The sequence below is a fragment of the Notamacropus eugenii genome, chromosome 4 (assembly GCF_028372415.1).
Source record: "Notamacropus eugenii isolate mMacEug1 chromosome 4, mMacEug1.pri_v2, whole genome shotgun sequence".
NCBI classification, from domain to species: Eukaryota; Metazoa; Chordata; class Mammalia; order Diprotodontia; family Macropodidae; genus Notamacropus; species Notamacropus eugenii.
The window spans coordinates 352471795-352496408 of NC_092875.1; the positions used below are offsets into that span (position 1 = coordinate 352471795).

The 24614-nt window shown below is 37.8% G+C and overlaps 1 protein-coding gene across 3 annotated transcripts in view; it reads left to right on the forward strand.

Moving 5' to 3' along the window:
• Nucleotides 1–24614, forward strand: part of ADAMTS16 (ADAM metallopeptidase with thrombospondin type 1 motif 16) — a 252081-nt gene that overhangs the window by 210886 nt on the left and 16581 nt on the right. For all 3 annotated transcript variants that reach the window (XM_072605378.1, XM_072605380.1, XM_072605379.1), the window contains 3 exons: nucleotides 17759–17960; nucleotides 18136–18330; nucleotides 21683–21907. In XM_072605378.1, the coding sequence (XP_072461479.1) occupies nucleotides 17759–17960; nucleotides 18136–18330; nucleotides 21683–21907 (622 nt within the window). The remainder of the gene's footprint in view (nucleotides 1–17758; nucleotides 17961–18135; nucleotides 18331–21682; nucleotides 21908–24614) is intronic.

Sequence of the window (24614 nt, forward strand, 5' to 3'; positions counted from 1 at the left end):
AGATGCAAAGGACTCACAAGTGTTCATAAACATTTCAGATAGGATATTCTGGAAACATCTCAAATCAGCATATCCAAAACAGAACTCATTACCATTTCCCCATATCCCATTTCTCTTTCAAACTTCTCTATTTCCACCAAAGGCACCACAATTCTTCTATTTTCTTAGGTTTATCATTTTAGCGTTATCTTTTATTCCTCACTGCTCTTTTCAATCCCATTCCCTTCCTTATCTAATCAGGTTCCAGATCTTGCCAACTTTGCCTCCACAACATTGTTCTTTGTCTACACTGAGGAACACATACAAGTCCCTTAGCTTGTGCTCCAAAGCAGCAATTAGTGACTTCCTGAGTTACAGATCTATCAGGAGAGGCAAATAGAGAGGTACAAAAGAACCTGGGGTCCTCAGTGAAGACTTCTTTTCTTTTATAATGCATCACAAAGGAGTATGTATGGTTCCTCTACTGAGATTGGGTTCTCCAGACTTCCAATCACTTTTGGAGGTAGCCTAAGTCACTGAGACTTAATCAAAAGCTGCTTTTTTGTCCTCTTAACAAGGTACTGACGGACATGTTCACAGGTTCCATGAGGAGGTGCTTTCAAAGCTCCCAGACAAAGATTCACCATACTATAAGGCCAAGGAGCTGACAAAAGAGCTCCTCCAAAGCCCTGCTTTACAATATATTCAGCATATATGCAGAAATCTTGCTTTCAGAATGCTGACAATGATACATTGGTTTTTTGGAGTTTTTTGTTTGTTTGTTTTCTTGTTTACTGAACCTATGATTTGATTGGAATATGAAACTCCCAGAGAAGAAACCCTACCCACACACCTTGACAACTTCTGACAATTGCCTAGGGCACCAAGAGGATGAATGACTTGCCCAGAATCAGACTTTCAAACTTGTATTTCCATCTTTGACCTGTCTACTGAGTTCATTTTACATCTCTTCCTACCAACCAATATAATATATGATACTATGAAATAAAACACTTTATCATTTATACTTTATAACATTTATTAGCCAATATGTTTTAGAGGCAGGCTTAAAGTTGGGTCTTCTGACTCAAAGACTAGATTCCCATCTATTAAACCATGATATTTCTCAGTTCTTACTCTCCAGAATATAAAGCATTTGTTACATGCTCAATACATGCTAGACACTATGTAGCAAGTTTGATCATCCTTTCCTCAAGACAACTGTGAGTTCATTTCAAGCTAAGAAATTTCCCCAAATCATAACAAAATTAGGACTTGAATCACTTAATCAATGTTGCAGATATACTCAGGGTCATCTAAATAAGGCAGTCTAATGTGACGCAAAGAACAATGAATTTGGTGTTTGAACTATGCCTTTGTGACATTGACTTAGTCACTTTCAACGTGGGCCTCTCTTGATAAAATTTGTCAATGTATTACAATACCATCTCTGAATAAGCACAGTATAGGAGAGTTTGGATGGAAGTTCACAGAAATATATGAGCAAACAGCTGACATATTTAACCAAAAAGTTTAAAAAATTAATTCTTAGCCACTGAATGAGTTGATCATCTTGGCAGTTCCCTTTCTTAAGTGAAGATTATAGGCAGGGATTGTCTTAACATATTAAAAAGCCTATTCAGTACTGAGTATTTATGTCAAAGTGCTGAGGTAATCAATGAGTCCAGTGATTCTTAGTCATCCTGCCTGGCATGGACCAGATGCAGTCAAAATATTTAAATTACAAAGCAAGAAAAGAACAATAAACCACAATTTCTGCAGTTTCTTTTTCCCTGTTGCTTCTGAGCAATTGGTTGCTCTATTAAATTTGCACAACTGTGAAACTACCAAAATTTCTTAAGACCTGCCTCCCCTGATGTATTTGCTGAAGCATCTTCACAAAAATTATATTTATGATACTTTTAGCTGAAGGCTTTATTGATGAGACTATACCCCTTATGAAGTGTTGCTTCCTTTCCTAAGTGGGGGAAAAGACTGGCACCCACAGTTACTCTGACTTTAGAGTTAGGAAGATCAGAGTTCAAATCTGGACTCAGACACTTACTGAATACTGAAATCCAGGACAAACCATTCAACTTCTCTCTGCCTTTTTTCCTTATCTGCAACATGGGGATGATAATAGCACCTATCTCACAGCATTGTGGTGAGGGTCAAATAAGATTTCATATCTATATGATCTATATCTATTTGTCACTTTGCAAACCTTAAAGCTCTTTTATTGTTTTTAAGTTCATGATCAGAGATGGTATTTAACCCATGACTATCTTTCCTCCATTGTTTGGATCTGCTCTTAGCAGATTGTTTATATCACTTGGGTTAAAGCATGTCTGTTGGTAATTACTTCCATTTTGAATTTTGAAGTCAACTTGAATAATCTGCCCTTTCTCCTTTTGTGGTTGCTGGTGATGTGGATAGGAGAAGATCACTGGAGTCTAATTAATGTTTGGACTCCCGGGTTTCAGCACCATGACATTGAAGAGAGAGATGAGAGAGCTGGTTCAAAATGTAAATGAATTCACTTAGACCTTCTCTATAGCCATTGGGAGCTTTATTGATGCAAAAGCAGCAGGTCTGACATTTAGCAAGGCAGTGATACAGGAAAAGGACCAGACTTATATAAGATGAGGGTTTCCTTATGGGGGGTTAGAAATGTAGGGTAAGTCTTGCAAGATAAAGGCACAGGGTAAGTACTATGAATGATGCAAGACAAGGAAATACCATTCCCCAGGATGGGGTGGGGACAAGGAATCCCATGGTCTTGGATAAGGGGGAAGTTTGGTGGTAAGGGGAGACTTTATGGCACCAAGGGCTTCACAAAGTCAATCAAAATTATTTTAACTCTTAGGGCACTGTTTCTATCCATGTCACTGGTGTTCTGTGCTGAATCCTGTTCCCTGCACCACATCATTAAGGTTAAATGGAATGAACTTGAAAAACTCTCAGACTTAGCTGCCATAAGGAGGACACTATTCTCTCATTCCTGCTTCACTTTTCTTTTACCATTAAATTCCTCTTGTCCAAAGGCAATGGACTTGGAGTCAGGTAGATGTGTGTTTGAATTTCTGCTCAGATACTTATTTTCCATGTGACACTAGACAAACCACTTAACCATTCTCTGCCTGTTTCCTCATCTGTAAAATAAACATTATATATGTAATGTGCTTAACAAACCTAAATCTCTATGTTAATAAGTACCATTATTGTGAAATAATTTATTAGCCTTTAGAAATTATTATTATTATCCATGATAAAAACACAACTAAACAGTATTTGAGTATATTTTCCACTAACCATAATCATATAAGGGAAAATGAGATGTTTTGGTTGTTTTTCTTTTGTCCAAAATAATCAGTTTCTTCATTCTGATCCTCTGAGTCCCCACATTAATTTTACTCATTCCTAAAAAAGGGTTTAGTATTAAACGATGGTATAGAACAGCTTTGAATGACTCAATATTGAGATTTGAATAGGAAATGGTGCTTGGCTACTCTTCATTCCAGCTGATTGGATGTTACAAGTCCACCTAGGTTGTGGTAAAATAACTTGACTATTTAAATACTTTATTAATATTAACACCTACACAAAGTAGGCAGTGATTGGGTAAGAAAAAAATTCTGCATCTTACTGGCTTTATAAGGAAGGAATATGCAAAGTGAAGGAGTGGGCTTCCTGGTTTATTAGCATTAAAGATCTTACTTTCTTCTTTGGTGGGTTGAGTGAGGATCCTCAGGGGGAATTTTGCCCCTCCCCCCAAGTTATTTCACCTAGTAATTAAGTTTATCTTGTAACATTAAATCACTAGCTAGGTACTATACTAGAAGTGCACTTGAGAGACCTCAGCTAGAGTCTCACCCTTGTCATTTACCAGTGGGGCGATATTGGCATTTACGCAATGTGGAATTCTCATCTATAAAATGAGAGTTGAACTAGATTATCTCTGAAGTCTTTTATGGCTCAGGCATGTTGGAATTCTCTTCTAATTGCTTTGTTGTTATATGGTATTATGGTCTTGCCTTGGCTATTTTACATTATAAGCAGCTAGTGAGAAGAAACCATGGTGAACATTACTTGGTTCAGAGGGTGAGGATATGAATGAGGAATACTTATACTTTGCAACTATATGTATGTATGTATACATATTACATATATATTTACATATACACACATACACATATATTTGTATGTACATGTATAATATATTATATATAATATATATTATATACATTTGTATACATATACTTATATACATGAAACACTTATACTTTTTATAATTTCACGGACTATACACTAAATAGACATCCAGTCTAGCCCCCTGCATAGTTTATATCTTGTCCCTTAAAATATGAATTTAACCTGGGTGATCTCAGAGGCAGATGTTAATACTATTTCTCAGCACAACCAAATTTAGCACAGTGCTCTTGACCCCAAGTTCAGTTGTACTTAATAAGAGCTGTGCCTCAACTTCCTTCTCTGTCAAAGAGAAACCCAAAGCTGACCTTTAATCAAATAACACTTAATGAAATATTTTTCCACATGAGATCATGAAGAAGCATGGTAAAGTAATTAAAGTTCAGATGAAGTCAGGAAAACTGGTTCAAATCCTTCTTTAACATAAACTACCTTTGTAATATCTCTTAGCCTTAGTTTCCTTGTCTGTAAAACAATAATAGTATCTGAATTATGAGAGTTGTTGTGAGGCTTAGATAACATTATATAGGTCAAGAAATTGGTAATTCAGAAAGTACCATATAAAACCTGAAATATTATTATCATTAATATATCAAAATAAGTATTCAACATTGCCCCTGTCCAGAAGGAGCTTGAATTTAATTCAAGAGGTAAGATGTGAATATATCAAATAATCAATTTATAACGCTATGTAATAAAACACTAATTCAAGCCAAACATAGATATATACATCAGTTTGTCAATCAATAAGTATTTATTAGTCCTGCTATGTGCTAGAGATACATGGCTCTAGAGATACATGGAAAAGAATGAAACAATTACTTACATTTTAATCAGAAAGGCAAAAGCTTATTCATAAATATACATATACATATATATATATATAGCATAAATACAAAATGAATAAATATAAAGACACACAACAAAGTTAGACACAAGGTAGTTTGGGAGGAAGATCACTAGTAGTTGGGGGTAGGGGAGAGCAGGAAAGACTTCCAGCTGAAGGTCATGCTTTAATTATGTCTCAAAGGAATAGAGGGATTCTTTGAGGCAAAGATAAGGAACAATCACATTCCAATCATGAGGCATGGCCAAAAAAAGGCATAGGAATGGGAAATGGAATATTCTGTGTGGGGAACAGAGAGAAGACTAGCCTGAATGGATCACGGACTGTGGGAGGGGGAGTAATGTTACGATGAACCCAATTTATTAAAGGAATTGAGATGACAAGATGAGCTGAGGAGAAGGTAGGAGTGAAAATGTACTCTTGATTCTTCCTCCTATTTGACTTATTTGTGCCTTGAGTGTGTTTTTCTTCCCTCTCTGAGCTTTGTCAAGGTTGTCTTCTATCCCTCATTCTATCATTTCTCTCCCTCAGAGATTTCTCCTCTATATAGCTGGCTCTCAAACCTATACCTACCTCTCTAACCTCTCTACCAAGTTCATTTTGTATCTCTACCTACCAATCAATAGTACAAAACTTATGCATTAAACTGGCCAAAGACTAACTCCACAGGCATGAATTGCCCTGTAGAAGAAACTTTGGTAGAACAATGCTAATATTTACATCTTCTAAAATATTTGTATAACTTCCAGAATCATGAGGTGAAAAAATGCTTCTCAGGAAGCATATCAAGATGTGTGTGTGTGTATACACATATATATACATATATGTATATGTAATATACATATATACATGTGTATGTGTGTGTATATATATGTATATATATATATGTATGATGAGGTTTAGGGGTGCTGAGGACCCCAAAATACCGACATGCCGAGTCCTGCTCAAATGAATTCTACTCAAGACTTCTTAAAGCCAAAGAAAAACAAATTGGGTTGGCTTTTAAGGAGCTTAAGCATTTGTAGCACTTATGTTGCTAAGTGGACCAGATAGAATCTCAGCTAGACAGAGTCTGTGCTGGATCCCACCTGAGCGCCTTCATGGAGACAAAATGGACCTTAAATATAGAAAAGACTGTAGGAGGGATCTGGAGGTGGTCTGGTAGTCTAGGGTGATGAGAAGAGGGATTTAGGGAGGGTCTCAAGGAGAAGTCCAAGGAAGGGGAGACTAGTCAAGGGTTGGAAACCCCTGGAGGCAATCAGGAGATATCAGACAATGGAGGGCCTGGGCCAGAAGCAGGTGTCCAGGTAGTCTGGGGTCCCAGGGATGGTCTGCATAGATCAAACCCAGGGAGGATTCTGATGGGAGTGGTTGGTAATAGAATCAAAAGGAGGAATATTAAAAGAATACTGAATAGAAGATAGGGAGTATCTGGCCTGGGAGAAATGGAAGGAGAATCATAGGAGCCCCCCCTCCCAAAGGCCAGACTTTCCTGGGGGCCCTTCAGATAAATGGGACAAAAGCCCTCCTGATCCAAAGGGAAAATATCTTGGCTTGGGCTTGTACCGCATCAGATAGATAGATAGATAGATAGATAGATAGATAGATAGATAGATAGATAGATAGATAGATAGATATAGATATAGATATACACATATATATACATATACATATACACATATATACATATATCTTTGAGTTATATACATATATGTATATATGGGAGAGAGAGAGACAGAGAGAGAGAAAGAAACCCTAGTTTATGGACCAAATAACCCAGAGACTTGACCCAGTGATGTTGACTTTAGACAGAATAGCAATCTGATTGTGCTACTTGCAAAGTTACTTTGTAGGGAGGGAGGGAGGGAGGAAGGAAAAGAAAAAAGATTCACTTTGATGACCTCTCACTTCTGACTGACTTGTTTGGTTCCACCTTGCTAGAACGTGAGTACTTAAATACATGAAACCCTATTTTACTCTGTCATGGAGGTGGGGCAGGGGCATCACATTCTTTTATAAGCATCCTGGCTCTTAGTCAATAAATCCTAAGATAATAGATTTAGAGCTGAAAAAAAAAAGAAGACCCTTATATGTCAATGAGTCTTACTTCCTCATTTTATAGATGAGAAAACTGAAGGCCAGAAAAGATGTAAGTGACTTATGAAGAGTATTACAGCTAATATCTAATGTCAGATTCAAAACTGTTTTCCATATTCCCAGTCCAACATAGACTTTATCCACTACAGCATACTTCATCTTTATCCATCAACATCTTTATCCACCAACACATTTACTAAGTGTTTGAATCAGTCTCTGTGCTAAGTACCAGGATGCACTTGTATAAGCAGAAACAGTCCCTGCACTCAGGAATTTATATGCTAGTGGGGAAGATAATATATAGATAAAAAAGTGTACATAAAATATTCACAAAATGAGATAATGGATTAAAGCACTTGGCAAGCCTTTAAAAAACACTAAACATTAGCTATTATCATGGTCAGGTATGCTAATATAACACTTTAGGATTTAGAAAGTACTTCACTCCCAACAACCTGGGTGGTAGATTAGACAAATACCTACATTTTACAAATGAGGAATTTGAAGGTCAGAGAGGTTGTAACTTGCCCAAGGTCACAAAGGTGGCAGGACAGCAACTGAAACTAAAAGTCTTTTAGCTCCACATCTAATGTCCTACATTAATACACCATGGTCTCAAAAGAATCATCATAGAGAAATTAAAAGCAACATCGTTTTGAATTTAAATTAGTCTTGTGGATAGATTGCATTACAGTTTTATAAGATTTCCATATATGGTTTTGTAAGATTTACAATTGATCAGCTTTCAAATTAAGATGGTGAAAAAGGCTAGATTTTTTCAATAGATCACTGTTAATTTTTATAATAGTTATAATAATAGCTGACCTCATATAGTACATTAAGGTCTGTGAAGCACTTTGTGCGTAATTTCATTTGAACCTCATGACAACCTGACAACATGACACCTCCTAAGGGTCAAGCATTGTGATGAGTACTTTATCAATATCTGAACTGATACTCACAACAACCCTGGGAGGTAGATGCTCTTATTTTCCTCATTTTGCCATTAAGGAAACTGAGGCTGACAGCAGCGAATGACTTGCCCAGGATCATACAGCTAGTAAGTGTCTGAAGCTAAATCTGAGTTCAAGTCTTTCTGACTCCAGATCCAGTACTCTGAGCCATCAGCTATCTCTTATATCTTCATATATACACTTGGTAGTTCCGCACGTGAGGAAACAAACTGACCTCATGGCTCCCCCAAGACTTTTAACCAGAAACACTGCATTCTCAGCATCTATACATTTCTGTATGAAGATCTCTACCACCCCCAGAAGACAAGGGACTAGATACCAGGTTATAAAGAGATAGACTGAAAGCTAAGAGCATGGAGCCTGAGGAAGAGAAAGCTTGGGGGGACAATATATGGATAGCTGTCTTCAAATACCCAAAAGGCCTTCATCAGGGAAAAGAGATTTAATTAGTTCTACTTGGCCCCAGAAAAACAGAACCGGGAATAATTGATGAGAGCTGTCAAGGAACTGGATGCCTAGATTAGGGAGAAGGCTGTCTATCAAAGCAGAGTCTCAGCTGCAACCTGCCTCTTGCAAAGGTAAGGCCAACAGCCCAGGATATTCTTTGCCCAGCTTGCTATTTTGTTCACTAGTATAAGTAAGTATAAAGTTTTATATTCAATAGCAATATGCATGGAAACCTTTAATATGAAGGAGAGGTCATAGGCAGAACAAAGGGACAAGGTATCCATTCTAGCCTCTCTATCTAGAGACACTGTGGCACAGAGCAGCAGTTCTTAAAGTGGGGCCCAAGAATCCATGGGCATCCGGGAAGTCTGTGAAGTCAAAACTATTTTCATAATAATTCTAAGCTGTATTTCTAATATGGTGAGTTTTGATAGATGTAACCTACATAAACAAGAGCTCTTGGTGGGGTCCTCAATAATGTTTAAGAGTATAAAGAGGGGTTCTGAGACCAAAAGGTTTGTTCTCAGAAGGTCTTGTCCTACAGGATGACTGATATGCCATTCTGTCCTTGGAACCAAGAAGAGCTAGTTTTAAATCCCGACCCCAACATTTATTGGCTGTGTGATCCTGCGTCTGTCCCTTAGCTTCTCTGAGACTCAATTTCCTCAAAGTAAAATGAAGATAATAGCACTTTATTCACAAGACTGCTGTGAGCATAAAACATGACAATTCATATTATAAAGCACTTTGTAGCTCTTAAGGCACAATATAAAGATGAGCCATAATTTTCTAAAGGTAATTATATTCCCTCCTTTCTTCTTACAATCTTTATTACTTTCAAAACTCAGCTCCAAAAGCCTTTTCTGATTCTCCCCAGTTGCTGTCCCTCCTAAATTTACCTCGTATTTTTGTCTCTATTTTATATGTAATTATATGTGCACGTTACATACATGTAGGTAATGTGTATTTAATTTTGCACATCTCTAGAATGCCTGTTTCTAAGGATTACTATTTTTGTCCTTACTTTTAATTGATTGTTTACAGATTAGATGTGTGTGTGTGTGTGTGTGTGTGTGTGTGTGTGTTAGAGAGAGAGAGAGAGAGAGAGAGTGAGAGTGTGTGGCAGGAATACTTATATTGGTGTGTATGTTCATCCTTTGTTGCCAAAGAACACCATGCCATCAGAGAATTAATGACATGACTTACACTTGACTTTGTTTTGAGCAAGGAAGGGCTGTGCAGGTCACCAGCCTCACTTCTTTTCCACAACCATCTGAATCCAGTGACCAGATATTCATCAGGATGACTGGAGATGACCCAGGATGAGGCAGTTGGGGTTAAGTGACTTGCCCAAGGTCACACAGCTAGTGAGTGTCAAGTGTCTGAAGTGAGATTTGAACTCAGATCCTCCTGACTCCTGCACGGGTGCTCTATCCACTGCACCACCTAGCTGCCTACTTATATTGGTAGGGTAGGGTGGTATCTCTATGACTTTTATCTCCTTAAATATACATGCTGCACTAGAAACAAGGGCACCTCAAAGAGTGCCAGAGTCAGCATCCTTTCAGGGTGTAATAGATTTCCTTTTATTTTTTTACAAGCTGATGTTGTTTTCATTTAAGTTAATAAAAGAAGAGAGACACCGTCAATGTTCTGCTGAGAAAATACACCCCGGATGAAGGGTTTAATTAAACTGAGACAGGGGACTAATAAGGCAGATTTTAAGAACACTGAGCATATGTCATATGTCACAAGATTTGATTTTCCCCATCCTTCAGATTGTAAATACAAGGATGATAGATCTTGATAATAATCCTTTTAAAGATAAGATCTGATGACAGGATACCAAGACAGGGAAACCCATTAAAAATAGTATGTTGGCCCACAAGAATGAGAATGGGACATACTCTTGACTTCTCACAGTTCATAAAATTAACACCCACGCCTCCTTATTCCTGTTCAGTTCTTGATATGTATCAGTGTAGCTTTGCATGATTCAGCAAAGAAATCCTGTCTTTGAAGATTAAAACAATTCCGTGTCTGGATTTATTTAGCTCATTACAAATATCTACTTCAGTTTCACAAGTCTGACTTTTCCGGCACAGAGAAATGCAGAAATTGTAAAGTTAGAAACCCTGATGTGCCAGTAGATATGGGGGTTTTTGGTTCCTTCATCAAGGGGCTGGATTCCCAATCCAGGTTTCCTCCTTCCCAAATGTTAGGCTCCTGCTTCTTTGCCAACCAGTTGTCAGTAATGAGCTCTCCATGCTGAGATGAAAAGGTTCAGGGGCCCACCTTCAGGCAGTGAGGCTGAATGAGAAAGTGTTCCAGCAGACAGACCTATCCCAGCTTGTCCAGTCAGCTACCAGAACATCTGTCCAAATAGACTGCAGAGGAAAATGTGATTGCTGAGTTCTGGGCAGGTTGTCCTCCATTTCCTTCAACTTTTAGCTCTAGTCTTTGGAGGGCATGGATATTGGGAATATTAAGACACTGATTTTTTTTTCCAATCAGGCATGTACAAAGATGGCAGTCTTATACAGGTGGTAGTTTAGGGGCTGTACAAAGTATTCATTTACATGTTTACTTAATGTGAAAATCTGTCTGCTCTTTGAGGACATGACCCTCACCACTTTCACAGGTTTGACAGATTGCCAGGATGTAGACACTTAATAAATCCCATTTAATCCTGATGACTAGTCCTGGGAGATGAATAAAAAGTAAAACCCAAAATTAATAGATGAGGAAAGTGAACTATGGAGTGGGTGACAACTGGGGTCACAATACCAGAGCACCCCCTCTTGAATTCTAGGTTCAAGCATTGGTTTGATGACTACATGTCCAGGATATTTGTTCTAGATAAGATTTATGGCATTGAATGAAAGCTGGACTGAGTGACTCTCAGAGGACCCTTCCTGCTCTAAGATTCCATGATTGTGACTTTCTCTGTGTTCTATTACCCTACACTGCTTCCCATTCAAATTGTAGCCTATGTATTCTCCTCCTCCTGCCATCAGGACATAAGGTTTCTGTGTTACCTTTTCATAAATACAGCATTTTAAGTTATGAAGAACCAAAGAAATCATCTAGAACAGAGGTTTCATGCAGGAGGCCCATGGGCCACATTTGGCCCACAACACTCCTAAGAGTGCCCAAACTAGATATAATCAGGAAATAGTTAACAAAATAAATATATAATAAAATGTAGGTAATGTTACTATCTGGTTTTCTAAGTCAGCAGGAAGCCTACAGGGAGCCTTATATATGGTTTAGTGGGTCCTGTTTGCATTTGAATTTGACACCACCAATCTATTCCTCTTCTTTTGAAGATGAGGAAATAGAGGCCTGAGAGGTTAAGTGACAATTCCAAAGTCATATGAATTTCAAAGCCAAGATATGAATGCATGAACTCTTATTCCTAATCAGTTGTACTTTTTACTATATCACTACTTTTTTCTGCTTCCTGATTTTGAGCACCCATGCAGAATCCTGGGAAATTTGTACTGAGCAATTTAACCTACCCTTTTAAGCATCAAAAAGCAACTTCCCTACATAAATAACATGAAGGAGGAAGGAAGGAAGGAAGAAGAAGAAGAGGAAGAAGAGGAAGAAGAGGAAGAAGAAGAAGAAGAAGAAGAAGAAGAAGAAGAAGAAGAAGAAAGGAAGGGAGGGAGGAAAAAGAAGGAAGGGAGAGGAAAGGGAAGGAAGGAAATAAAAAGAAAACTCACAGTGGCTTATTGTGATCCCCAAAGTCCACAGAATTGTCAAGTAACAATTACAATGCCAATAGCTAACATTTCTTTAGTGCTTTAAGGGTTTACACAGTGTTTTACCATTATATCTCATTTTACCCTCACAACAACCCTGGCAGGAAAGTACTGTTATCCCCGTTTTATAGATGAAGAAAAATGTTAAATGATCTAACCAGGACTGCACAGTTGGTATCTGAGGCCAAGTCTTTTAACCCAAGTTTCCCTGACTCCAGGTCCAGTACTCTATCCTCCAGGCCACCTAACTGCCTCATGATTGACTCCAAGAGTCAAAATCCTTCTGGCTCTTGCAGATTTGGTTCTTGTTGACTGTTGTGTTTCCAAGTCCAATGAGCTCACTTTGGGCTTCCTACTATTAGTTTCCATACCAATTTCTGTCCTCAGCTGCCACTGGTCATGAGTGACTATAAAGCAACTAGATGCTATTATTTCCCCCTCCTTTTTCCTCCCCAGCCCCTCCCCTCCCCACTCTTACATGACTGCTCAGTGGGTTCTCTTTCCCTAAGCACTCCTCTCCATCTCAGCCTTTTGGTCAAGATGAAAAGGCACAAGAATCCTCTCCTCTGTGGAATCACCTCCACCAGGAGGGCCACTCTCTCTCCTTTGGTTTCCTACTCACAGCCTTTGCAGGCTGAGTTTACCTGGCTGGTTTCTTGATCCATCATCAAATCTAATTTATGTTTTTCATCCTGATAATTCTTTGTTTTGAGCTGTTCAAGGGCAGGGTATTGATGCACCCATGCCTCAGACACTATGACTTTCGAACACATGGGTTACATCTATATTTTCTCTTGAAATAGATTTCTTAAGTTTCACTATAAAAAAGTAGATTTCCCAATTGGCACGTATTTTGGTGTTTCTTCCCTAATAGCATTACATAGAATAGAATAGTGTGGGCCATTAGATCCATGTGAGGTTCAGTGAATTTTCACTGACTGGCCTCCAGATCTGCTTGCTCTCCATTTTCCTCTCCCTGTCTTAGAATTCCTAGCTTCCCTGTTCAAATGCCACCTCTTTCACTTACCCAGCCAATCTATGGTTGTTAGTGGTCTCTTCTCCTCAAATGACCTTGTATTTACTTATCTGGACCTTCTGGGTGGAGTCCCAGGACAATGTAAACTTCTTGAAGACAGGGACCTGTGTATAGTACCCCGACTACCTAACGTGGTTCATTACCCAGAGCAGGTTATTAATGTTTATTGAATTAAAATAGTTTTACTCCCTAAGACATTACACATGTTGAACATGTGGGTCTCCCCTGAATATTTCTTTAAATTTTTTCTACACAAAAGGTAGGTTTCATAACTGACAGAGTTTTAGGATTCACTGCATAACAAGGAGCCTTTTTTTAAAAGAAATGATAAGAAAGTGAGTCTAGGTCCTCATCTGTATTAGTTCAAGGATCCTACAGATAACTGCTGTCAGATAGTTGAAGGATTAGGTTTATGAGAATGTTTCCCAGGGACAATTTATATTGCAGAGATCACCAAAAATTTCTTAATGTGAAATGAGCCTGTAAGGGAAGCTTATAAACTGCTTAAAAAATGGTACAGAGAAAAATACAGCCTTAGTTCTATAAGAGCTGCTGTGGCAAACACACATTACCTAGCGTTGAACTTTATGGTGATGAGCCACTCTGAATTTGGCAAGGCTGGTCCTCCAAAGACATACAGAATCTATCTCCAGGTATTTACTTGAAGCCTTTGTCCCACAGTAGGACCTGCCAGGTCCTTGTATCTCCTGGCATAGTCTTGGTAAACCCAGGGGCACCTCCATGCCATGATCTAGGAACAGAAGAGGACTTCAGAGGAAGAAAAATAAATGTCAGCGCTGTAAAAATTATGTGTATGCTGGAACCTTAGTTTAATCCTTTCCAGGCTCTAAACTGAAAGAATGTGTTATTGGAGGAAAATAATGTTATAATGAGGTCCTTCTGTAATTCTATTACTAAATAAATCCTTTGGACATTTTCTAAGATGGACCTTACCTTATACTGAGGTCTGTACTACAGTAAATCAAGGTATCAAGATATGCATTATTGTTTGCCTTCAATGAGGTATCAAAGGCATATATATATATATATAGATGATTTAGAAGTGAATGTTTAATTTAATCATGTGCTTATTCATTGCAATTAGCCCTTCTTTGCAGTAAATTTGGGGGGAAATGTTATAACAGACCTGATACATCTTAAATTTTCAAAAGCTAGACAAAATTTAATAACGTTGTTATTTTAAACTCACAATCACTAAAAAGCAGTAAGTATATGACACCTTTTTAAGCTCAGTAAATGAGTAAATTCTCTGTATTGGTTCTTTGCAGGATTAACTTTTTGTCTAATTCTGAAGGTGTCATCTAATGCTGACATTATGCCAGAGTTTGGATTTTAGCCAAAACATAATATGTCTGCTTGTGTGGCAGCTTTATGTCAAGATACTTTACTTAAATCAATTACCCATGTTGGAATTTTGCATCTTGAAAGGAAGTAGCCCAAGTCTGGAACCAAAATGTTATTGACATAAAAAAAGAATTTTTTAAACAGCTTGTAGTTTTCTTGAGAAACAGTTGGTGAATGGTGGCAAATGGGGCATAAAAATGAAACAAATGATGCCAGAAAATACTATCTAACCTGGCAATTGAAGACCATAAAACACTAGCATTTCTCCAGGCACTCCTGGGAGACAAAAGCATATGTCTCATGGGTAAGTGACTGAGCTGATGGAAAGTACTGACTATGTATGGCTCAATCTTTTAATGTCTGGAATTGGAACCATACCTTTGACTTGACACTTAACCAGCCCTTTATTTTGTTCAGATTGGAGACTTAGGAACTTAGAAAAAAAAATCCAAACTACACTCGAGCCAACCAGAATGACAGTTGGTATGCTACTGTATGCATCTAGTTTTGGGAAATTACTCTTGAAGATCAAGGAGCCACAAAAACATAAGATGGCAAAGGGCAGGCTCTTTTGTTGACTTTGACTGTTTCATGAGCTGAAGTCAAGACTTTTCCCCCACAGCTCTGTCCATGACACAGAACAGATACTTTGAGTTTCCAGATACAGTATGAATGAGCTTTGTTCAATAGAAGGGTTTCTTAATGATGTGCAGTCAAGAGGGGAGGGGATAGACTGGATCAACACAGTTGGAATGGCTTAAGACAGTGGAGACAGAAGGACTTAACGAGATGGTGTGAAAAGCCTTGAAGCAGCCAAGATGTCTGTTGCAACCCCTGTGTGGACATACCAATTATAATTTATAAGGCTTCGGGAAAGGGAGAACAAATATAAGAAAGGAGGAGAATGTAGAAACCACAATAAATGCAAACAGGGATAATGAAGACAGAGAAAGGGGAAGGATTATCAATAGATGAAAAAGCCAAGCAGCACATGCTAAAGGACTGCCTTTCTATCTATTTCTATCTGCCTATCTAAGGATAGATTGATTGAGAATGTCTTTAATTTTTTTTTTTTAATAGATTAGCCCTGCTTGCGCTGGAAAGCTGAAACCTTTCCACTGTTAAAATGGGACAGTTCCTGAGGAGTTACTTTGTTTTATTATTCTGGGTACACAAGTTGACATTACAGATTTTTCATAATTCCCCACAAATGCAATGGTATCTGTTTAGGAAACACACTTAATAGATAATATTTTAGACCTGACACAGACAGATATAGACTAAAGCATGTATAGTTACTTCTGTTTTCACATCTAGAACAAGCACTGAGCCTATTTTCCTGAATTTTACTCCAGGACTCTCACATAACATAGCTTGGTGGACTTAGAACATAAGTTCTTTTTGACGTTTTCTTTGTCTTACTATTCAGACTAACCTTTCAGATAGACCTCAGTTCCCGTTCCATAGGAGATCATTTGAACTACCCTAGCATGACTTTTGACAAGTTCTTCCACCTTTGCCTCAATTTCTTGAATTGGAAAAGATATTGATGACTTGATAGATCATGATTTCATGAGTGTGAGTACACTCATACCTTCAGACCTTTTCATCCTTAGAATTCCTGCCTGTGTCTTTCCAGAAAGTCTCCGTGGATTGCCTATCTGATATGCTGGAAATCTTGCTCTTTGTCTTTTAATACATCATGAATAACAGTGCAACTTGTGCTGTCCATCTTTCATCCCACACCCTCTAGTTATGTCCAACCAATCTGCTTTTTTAGTCCTACATGTCTTTGATGGTTTCCAAAGGTGAATCCTGTGACCTTCTTTCACCTACCATGTCTTTTCTTTTTTCTTCAGATTATTTATTATTTTGATCCTTCTCAGAATATGGTAGCCCATGATTCAGAGTCACATAGAATAACAAGGTGGAAATTGATATAAAAAAAAGATGGGTTTTGGTGACATTGGGCTATTTGGGTTCATTGAATACATAATGGAAATGTGTTCTTGAAATAAATTTACTTAGTATATAATATTTTAGGGCTTCCACAAACAAAGATGAATTACAATAGGGAAAGATGTTTCTCATCCACATCTAGAATACATATTGGACTTGTCTTTCTTAATTCTGAAAAATCCTCTGCCTTGTACAAAGTAGTTCTCCATAATGGAGGATAAGAAGAACTGAGGAAAAAGAAGGGAAGAATTCACAAGGGAAGTAAGTCAATGGGGCAGGATTTGAAGATGATGATGATGATGATGATGATGATGATGATGATGATGATGGTGATTATGATAGCAGCTTACATTTATGTAGCACTTTAAGGTTTGCAAAGCACTTTACAAATTCCACCTTTAAATATAGAGGCAGTTAGTGGCACAATAGAGTATTGGACCTTGAGTCTAGAAGAACTGGATGCAAATATAGCCTTAAAATTTACTACCTATGTGACCCTGGGCAAGTCACTTAACCTCTATTTGCCTCAGTTTCTTCAATTGTAAAATGAGGATAATAGCACCTATTTCACAGAGTTGTGAGGTTTGAAAGAGGTCATGTTTTTAAAAATGCTTGGCACTTGATAGGTGCTACATAAATGCTTATTCCCATTCTCTTTTATTTCATGTTAGCCTAACAACAACCCTGGGAGGCAGATGCTATCATCATCATCATTGTTATTTATTGTTATTATTAATGTCAAATTTCACAGATGAGGAAGCTGAGTTAGATAGAGGTGAAATGATTTGCCGAGGATCACACAGCTAGTAAACGGTTGAAGCTGGTTTTGAACTCAGATCATCCTGAACTCAGGTCTAGCACTCAAACCACTGCATCACCTATCTAGAAAATATTACTTCTTCAGTGTGAAAAAAAAAAAAATCCTGAGTTTACTTAGTAGTGTTATTGTAGGAAATAACTACTCTTACTAATGATAAAACTGTTTAAAAATAGAAATACTATATATAATTACCTTCGTTCTGGCATGGAAGGTGGAAAGATTTTCACAAATCTTGATGACTTTTGCTTTATCTTCTAGCTGGTCAGTGGGGAACTGGAGCACCTGCAGCTTGACCTGTGGCATAGGAGAACAATCTAGGCTGGTTCAGTGCATGCAGCGGATTCACTCTAAATCAGAGGTGGTCTCTGCCACTCTTTGCCCTCAGCCAATCCCTCCCAGCAGACAGATCTGCAATACTCAGAGCTGCCCACCAGCCTGGAGTGCAGGGCCCTGGTCAGAGGTAAGTTATTCAGACTATAAGCAGAGAGCAGAGAAATGAGGTCAGTGCCTGTTTCCAAACCCTTGCCTCTGCCGATGCCATTTAGAGTCTTTCTCCTGAAAACCCACAGGCCAGCTGAGTATATTTTCCTTTGTTGGCTTTTCCTTCCCATTATTTACTCATTGCTTTTCTTTAGTGTTCAAGAACATGTGGGAAAGGATGGAAAAAGAGATCTGTGACCTGTAAAAGCACTAACCCGTCTGCTCGGGCTCAGACTCTGCCTGATGCTGTCTGTTTCACAGAAATGAAACCCCAAACTCAAGAAGCCTGTTTGCTTAAACGCTGCCATAAACACAAGAAGTTACAATGGCTTGTGTCTGCCTGGTCGGAGGTGGGTATGTCTTTGTTCTGATAAATTGCTAGAATGTCATTCCAGTAGCTGTGAAAGAAGGCACTAAACCAGCAATTCTTTTCAAAGACCCTGAGTATCTTTTCAGAAGGGACAGAGGATCAACAATGAACATTTATTTAAAAACTACCCTGTAGAGGACTAGTCACAGAGAGCTTAGGTGATGTGCGTATGGTTGTAGTATTGATGTTCCCACAGGAATCCAGGTCCTTGGCTCCCATTCCAATATTCTTTTCACTATAATATACTCCTTTGCATTTAAGAGAAAAAAAATCACATGAATAGCAATATCCACCAGGAGCATTATCTTCAAAATAAAAAAGAATATATACATAAATTATTCTTCCTAATGCCTGATTGAATTCAGTTGTGTATCTCTTTTAGGCTGACACAAGTTACATTTAGAGAAGATGCTTATCTGGAGATTATATCAGGCATCAAACACTTGGGAACTGAAGTGTCTTGCCTAAAATGGGCTTTAGAGGCTATTTTTGAATTTGAAAAACAGAAGATTTTTAAAACATTGAAAAATGACTCTACCAGGGACATTCAAGTGCATAATTTTGGAATAATCAGTAATTAGGATTATATGCAAAATGGGCTTCTCAGTTTTCTTTTAGCATCCATTGTATCATCTAAGGGAAAGATTTTAAACACCATCTCTCACTGAAATTTGTTTGGTGTTTATAAGTCCCTTTGATCTGAGAAATACACAGAGACAATCGTAGCAATAGTAGAAGATATGCCTATAATATAGAGGTGTCAGATTCTCTGCCCAAGGTCTGCAAATACCTGTAAAACTCATGACTGTGGCTTACACCAGATTAAAATGAAATTGGAAAATGATTAACAAAATAAATAAAAATACAATACAACGTAGACAGTATTAATTTGTGATTTTCTAAGTCAATATGCAGTACCAGGAATCTGTTTCTATTTGAGTTTGATGTAAAAGATAGGATTGAAGACTATTTTCTTTCTTCCACAACTTTGGTATAATTATTTCTAAAGGCAGGGAAAGGGAAAAAATAGATTTCTGAAAAAATTAAATTGATTGCATGGCCTTTGTTATGATCTTCCTGATTGAAATACTACAATCAACATGAGGCACTTACACTCAAACTATAAAACTCAGGTCTTGGGCACAACTACCATCAAAGAGATAGCTAGAACTTAATAATTATACACTCCATCTAGTTATCACTGAGACGGGAATAGACTGGACCTGTGATTTCAATTATATACTGAATTCCCAAAGTAGGAAATTCATTTTACCAAGGCAGGTCATCACCTTTTCTACAATTTATAATCTCTAAGTCTTCTTAGCTAAGATGTCAGCTCTTTATCCCCTATACTATGTTGCTTCATCTCAATTATTATAGCTACCATAAAAGTTAGATAGTTGGCTGGAATGAGTAGAGAAATACGTCCTCAGGAGCAGGACCGGGCCAAGAATATAGAAAATCACTCAATCCACTGATAGAACTTTCAGTCACCTGGGCCACAAATATGGATTTGGATATCTCTGCCGTTAGTCTCAATTCTCCATGGTCAGTCTAGACCAGAGTTCCTAAACTTATTTGGCCTACTGCCCCCTTTACAAAAATTACTCAGTGCCCCCCAGGAAATCTACTTTCTTTAACCCTTTAACATTTTTTTTGAAATTTGCATCATTTTAAACATATATAAAATATTTGTAATGATGCATTTTAATAATCTATTATAAATTTGTGGGGTTCTTCCTGCATTGGAATTTTGATGATACAATATTGTATCATGTAATCATATAAGTATCATATTATAAACAAGTCATTACCTGAACATATTCTTGCTGATGCATCCTTGACTTTCCTACAGTGTGGCACATGCTTGCCTGCCAGCACTTGCTTGTTAAGACCTGTTGCCAGACTTGACCACTGATTGGTTATAACTTGCATTTTGTCTATTTATTTGGAAAATAATTAATCACTATGACTTTAACTCTGTTACACAACAGATGAAACATGTATAAGTTATTTTCCAAATTTTTCTTCTCTTCTTTCTTTATGTTTCCATCACCTCCTTGTTTTTATTCAACACTCCTCAATTGTATCTGAGGCTCCTACCACCCCCCTGAACCATTTCAGTGCCCCCTAAGTGTCAGTATCACCCACTTTGGGAAGCTATGGGAGCTTTCCCTAGATATTTTTAAGCTTATTGTGCAGTATAATCATTTTTCCCTAGTGCTAAAGCCATTGTTTGTGCTGTTAGATCTAACCCCATGTAACACTTGATTAACATTAATAGCCATGTTCCTCCACCCTACCTCTTTTTAAAATGTTTCTGGTTTTATTTGGAAGTCAGTCTCATATAAGACATGTGACCTCATGGAACTGGAACTATTAACCTTCCACTCTCTGGGTAGCTAAGTGCTTTGCTCTCAGGGATATATGCACTAACAGAGCAGTTGGCTTTCAAGGACAACAGCCCCTGTGTGAAGCCTGGTAGACAGTATGGACCTTTATATTGAACAGTGGAATATGCCAGTTAGCCCTGTGTTTTTTCTTTCAGTGAAGCCTCGAATAAGTTCCAGTACAACATGAGAGTGTCTACTGGGGAGATGCCATTTGGTCTCACTCCCAGGCATTATTCCTTTCTTCTCTTCTCCCGCTTCCACCCTTTAGCATCTTTACTATGTTGATCTCTGTCATATTGGCCCAACCCAGTTGGCCTTACAGGCCTTGTGGTAAGATGGGATAAAGAAGATTTAGTGAAGCCTAGTCTTGGCCACAAAATCAGTCCATAGTTGTGGATGGTGGAAAAAAAAAAAAACTACTGAGAAAGGAGCACAGAGGGATAACTCACCAAGCAGAAGTTATATTATTTAAGCAGGAGATCATCCATAACCAATCAGGAGGGGAAAAAGGAATGGCAAGTGCCAAGGAAGAAACAGCCAGGAACATACATAAGCAGCTAACCAAGCAAAGGCTCAGAAAACACAGGAATTCAATGAGTCTTGGATAGGTTCCACAGAGCCAGCAGCCACAATGTCACTTTGGAAGCTCATTGAGTCCTGTGTTTCTAGACTGCTCTGCCTATGCAGCTCTAGTCTGCCAACAAGTATCACCTGGTACTGAAAGCCAGTATGCACTCAAAATCCTTTTTTAAAAGATAATCACTATATTTGGTTAAAATAATGAAATCTGGGGTCCCCACTAAGTTTTGTTACATTCATGTTAAAACTGTTAATAATTGTATAACATTTTAACCTCCAAATTGAATTTTGTTCTAAAATTATTACTTCAGAGGAATTATTTTAATCCTCTTATTTTTTTCCTTCTCTTTTTACCTTTAGTGCTCTGTAACTTGTGAAAGAGGAATACAGAAAAGGTTGTTAAAATGTGCAGAAAAATATGTTTCTGGAAAATACAGAGAGCTGGCTTCAAAGAAATGCTTACATTTGCCAAAACCAAACCTGGAGTTGGAAAGAGAATGCACCCTGTTTTCATGTCCCAAGCAACCAGTGTACTCTGCAGTGAGGCGTGCTAGGGGCACGTGGTACTCTTCTCCCTGGTCTCAGGTACTTGACAGTTTTAAATTCTCAGAGGCTTAGTAAGCAAAATTTATGACTCTACTGTTTGGTGGTGAAGTTTAAACAGTGATGTTTCCTCAGAGTCTCAGTCCCCAATGTCCTATTAAGCTGCTTTATTACATTTATTTTAAAGGTGTGTGTGTGTGTGTGTATTTTAGGGCTTGATATCCAATTGTTACAAAGCCATTAAGAGCATGTTTGTGTCCTTTGCTCAGAATTATCACCCACTCATCACATATAGGAAGATTTAATGCTATGGGTGAGATGGGGGCAGAATTCCTCATAGAATACGCATGAAGAGAAAAAACAACTTCAGGATGAAAAGGGTTAAAGTTCATGGTAGATTAACTAGGGAATTTCACAAGTCCAAATATATATAGGATATCATGTGAATTGTTTACGTACATTTAAGTAGAGCCAGCTTTTAGCTGGTAAAATCGGTGAGGTTTGTCTTTTGTCCATACCATTTTCTCCCCCTACCTATTTGCTCCCTCTTTTCCCAATTCAATTTTTTTTAAACAAACATGCAAAATAATAACAAAATGATTGTGTATGGTCTTTGTCTCATTAGTTGACATTTCAATATGTCCCTTTCCTAGAAGCACAAAGTAAAGCCCTGATTGTATCCCTCACATATTGTTCTCTCTCTTCTGCTTCATTTTATTTCATTTTCCTTTTCTTCCTTTACCTTTCATTTTAATTCCTTTTTGCTATCTTCTCAGTTACCTTGCCTTTTTCTACAACCTCAGTTTCTTTGCCTTCCATTTCTCTGGGTGCAGAGGGAAGAAGATATAGAAAGATTATGACATGGAAAGGAAGATCTGATGCACAAGCATCATTTTTTTTATTCTGGATAAAATATAGTGCCCTCGTGTTGTTGACTGTCTCATCTGCCTGCACAGAGAAGTGACTGCATTTGTGTCCTTTCTTGAGACAATCACTCGATTCATTCTTAAATACTTGTATCTTGTATCATCCTTCTAATTCTCTCACATAAACTGTTCAGCGAGTATTGACTTTTAAGGAGGAATAACCATCTTCCCCATTATGTCAGGGATTTCTGCTTCCTCATCTAACTTAAGGAATCCAGAAATCTCCCATCAGTTCAGGTCACTTCTGACTCTTGAGGACAAAAGGAGAATCAGAAATTTCCATTTCCTTGATCTTTGTTCTCCTCAATTCCAAAGACAACTGACTGTATCAGTCTTTCAAGAGAGCAAAAGTTAGTTGTCTATCCATGTCTTTTCCCCCTCTGTAAATATTATGTGGCCCATTACAAAACAAGATTGACTTAAATAAAAGTGGAAAGATATGCCAAATCAAACTAGCTCTTGTCTGAAAATCTGAGGGTTTTCATAATCCCCCTTTCCCAAAATGAAGAGTTGTTTTTAAGCCCCATGCATTTGTTTTTAGGGAATACTCTCAAATAATTTCTTTCTGTTGTTCATTTTATATTCTTTTTCCATTAGTTGAATTCTGTAGTTGATGTCTGGTCCCTGGTATACCTAATACAGGTTCTTTGGAAGGTTACAATATATACAAGATCTAATTTTTTTAGTGAAAATCTATGAACCATCAAAATATTCACATGCTTATGTATATCCTTCAGGCAATAGAGTGAAGCAGGTCCAGATTTGTGCAAATTGGGAAATGGAAGGGTATTTTTTAAAAGCTAAATAAAAAGGAGCCCAGAAACAATTATGGTACTCTTAGTCATAAGCTTCTTGTATTGAGTAACTCCTCTTTGTTCTTGTTTAGGTATCTTTTTCATTACATGGATCATTTCTACAGCCATATCTTCCTAAAGCTTCTCCAAAAAATAAAGAGAAGTGCAAGGGTCCCTTCCCACCCTCCATCATGAATGGATACTGGCATTCAAATTAAATGGATGATTGGTGCAGCTATTGACTGAATGCAAATTGAAGTCCCCATCCATTTGGCATCAGTTCAATTAAAGCACATACCTCTCAAGCCTTTTAGCTATTGAACTATAGGGCACAACGCAAAATGTACTTCCAACCTGGATAGCCTAGATTTTACATTCTGACCCATGAGAAGTCAACTTTCCATTTAACAAATCCATATTTAACCCCTCCTTATACCCACAAGATGTCAAACAGAATTCATCTGCCAATATTTATTGTAAAATAACACTTCTCTGATCATGTAGATATGACTTTCTAAATATATCTGTAGGATATGGAGTTTTGTTTTAGAGAAATGATAACAATCTATAATTTAATCCACATCTATCAAGATTGATGGGCTTTTAAAGAGGCAGAGTAGCATAATGGATAGAAAGCTAATCTGGAAATCTGGAAGCTTTGGGTTCAACTGTGCCTGCTCACACATACACACACACACACACACACACACATATGTTGTGTAGCCTTTGGCAAATCATTTTTCCTCCCAGCGCCCCCAGGCAATTCTCTAAGGCTAGAAATTGCAGGGAAAGTACAGATCTTCATTAACAGGAGGAATTTAGTCACCTGAAACACTCTGTATCATTGAAATTATAGGTCATTAAATTGTTTCTTACTGACTTTTTAGTGGGGTTGGAAGGAAGGAAACAAACATTTATTAATCATCTGCTCTCTGCCAGCCACTAGACTACGCATTTTACTAATATTTTTTCATTTGCTCTTCTCAACAAGCCTGGGAGGTAGGTGCTGTTATTATTTTTATTTTACAA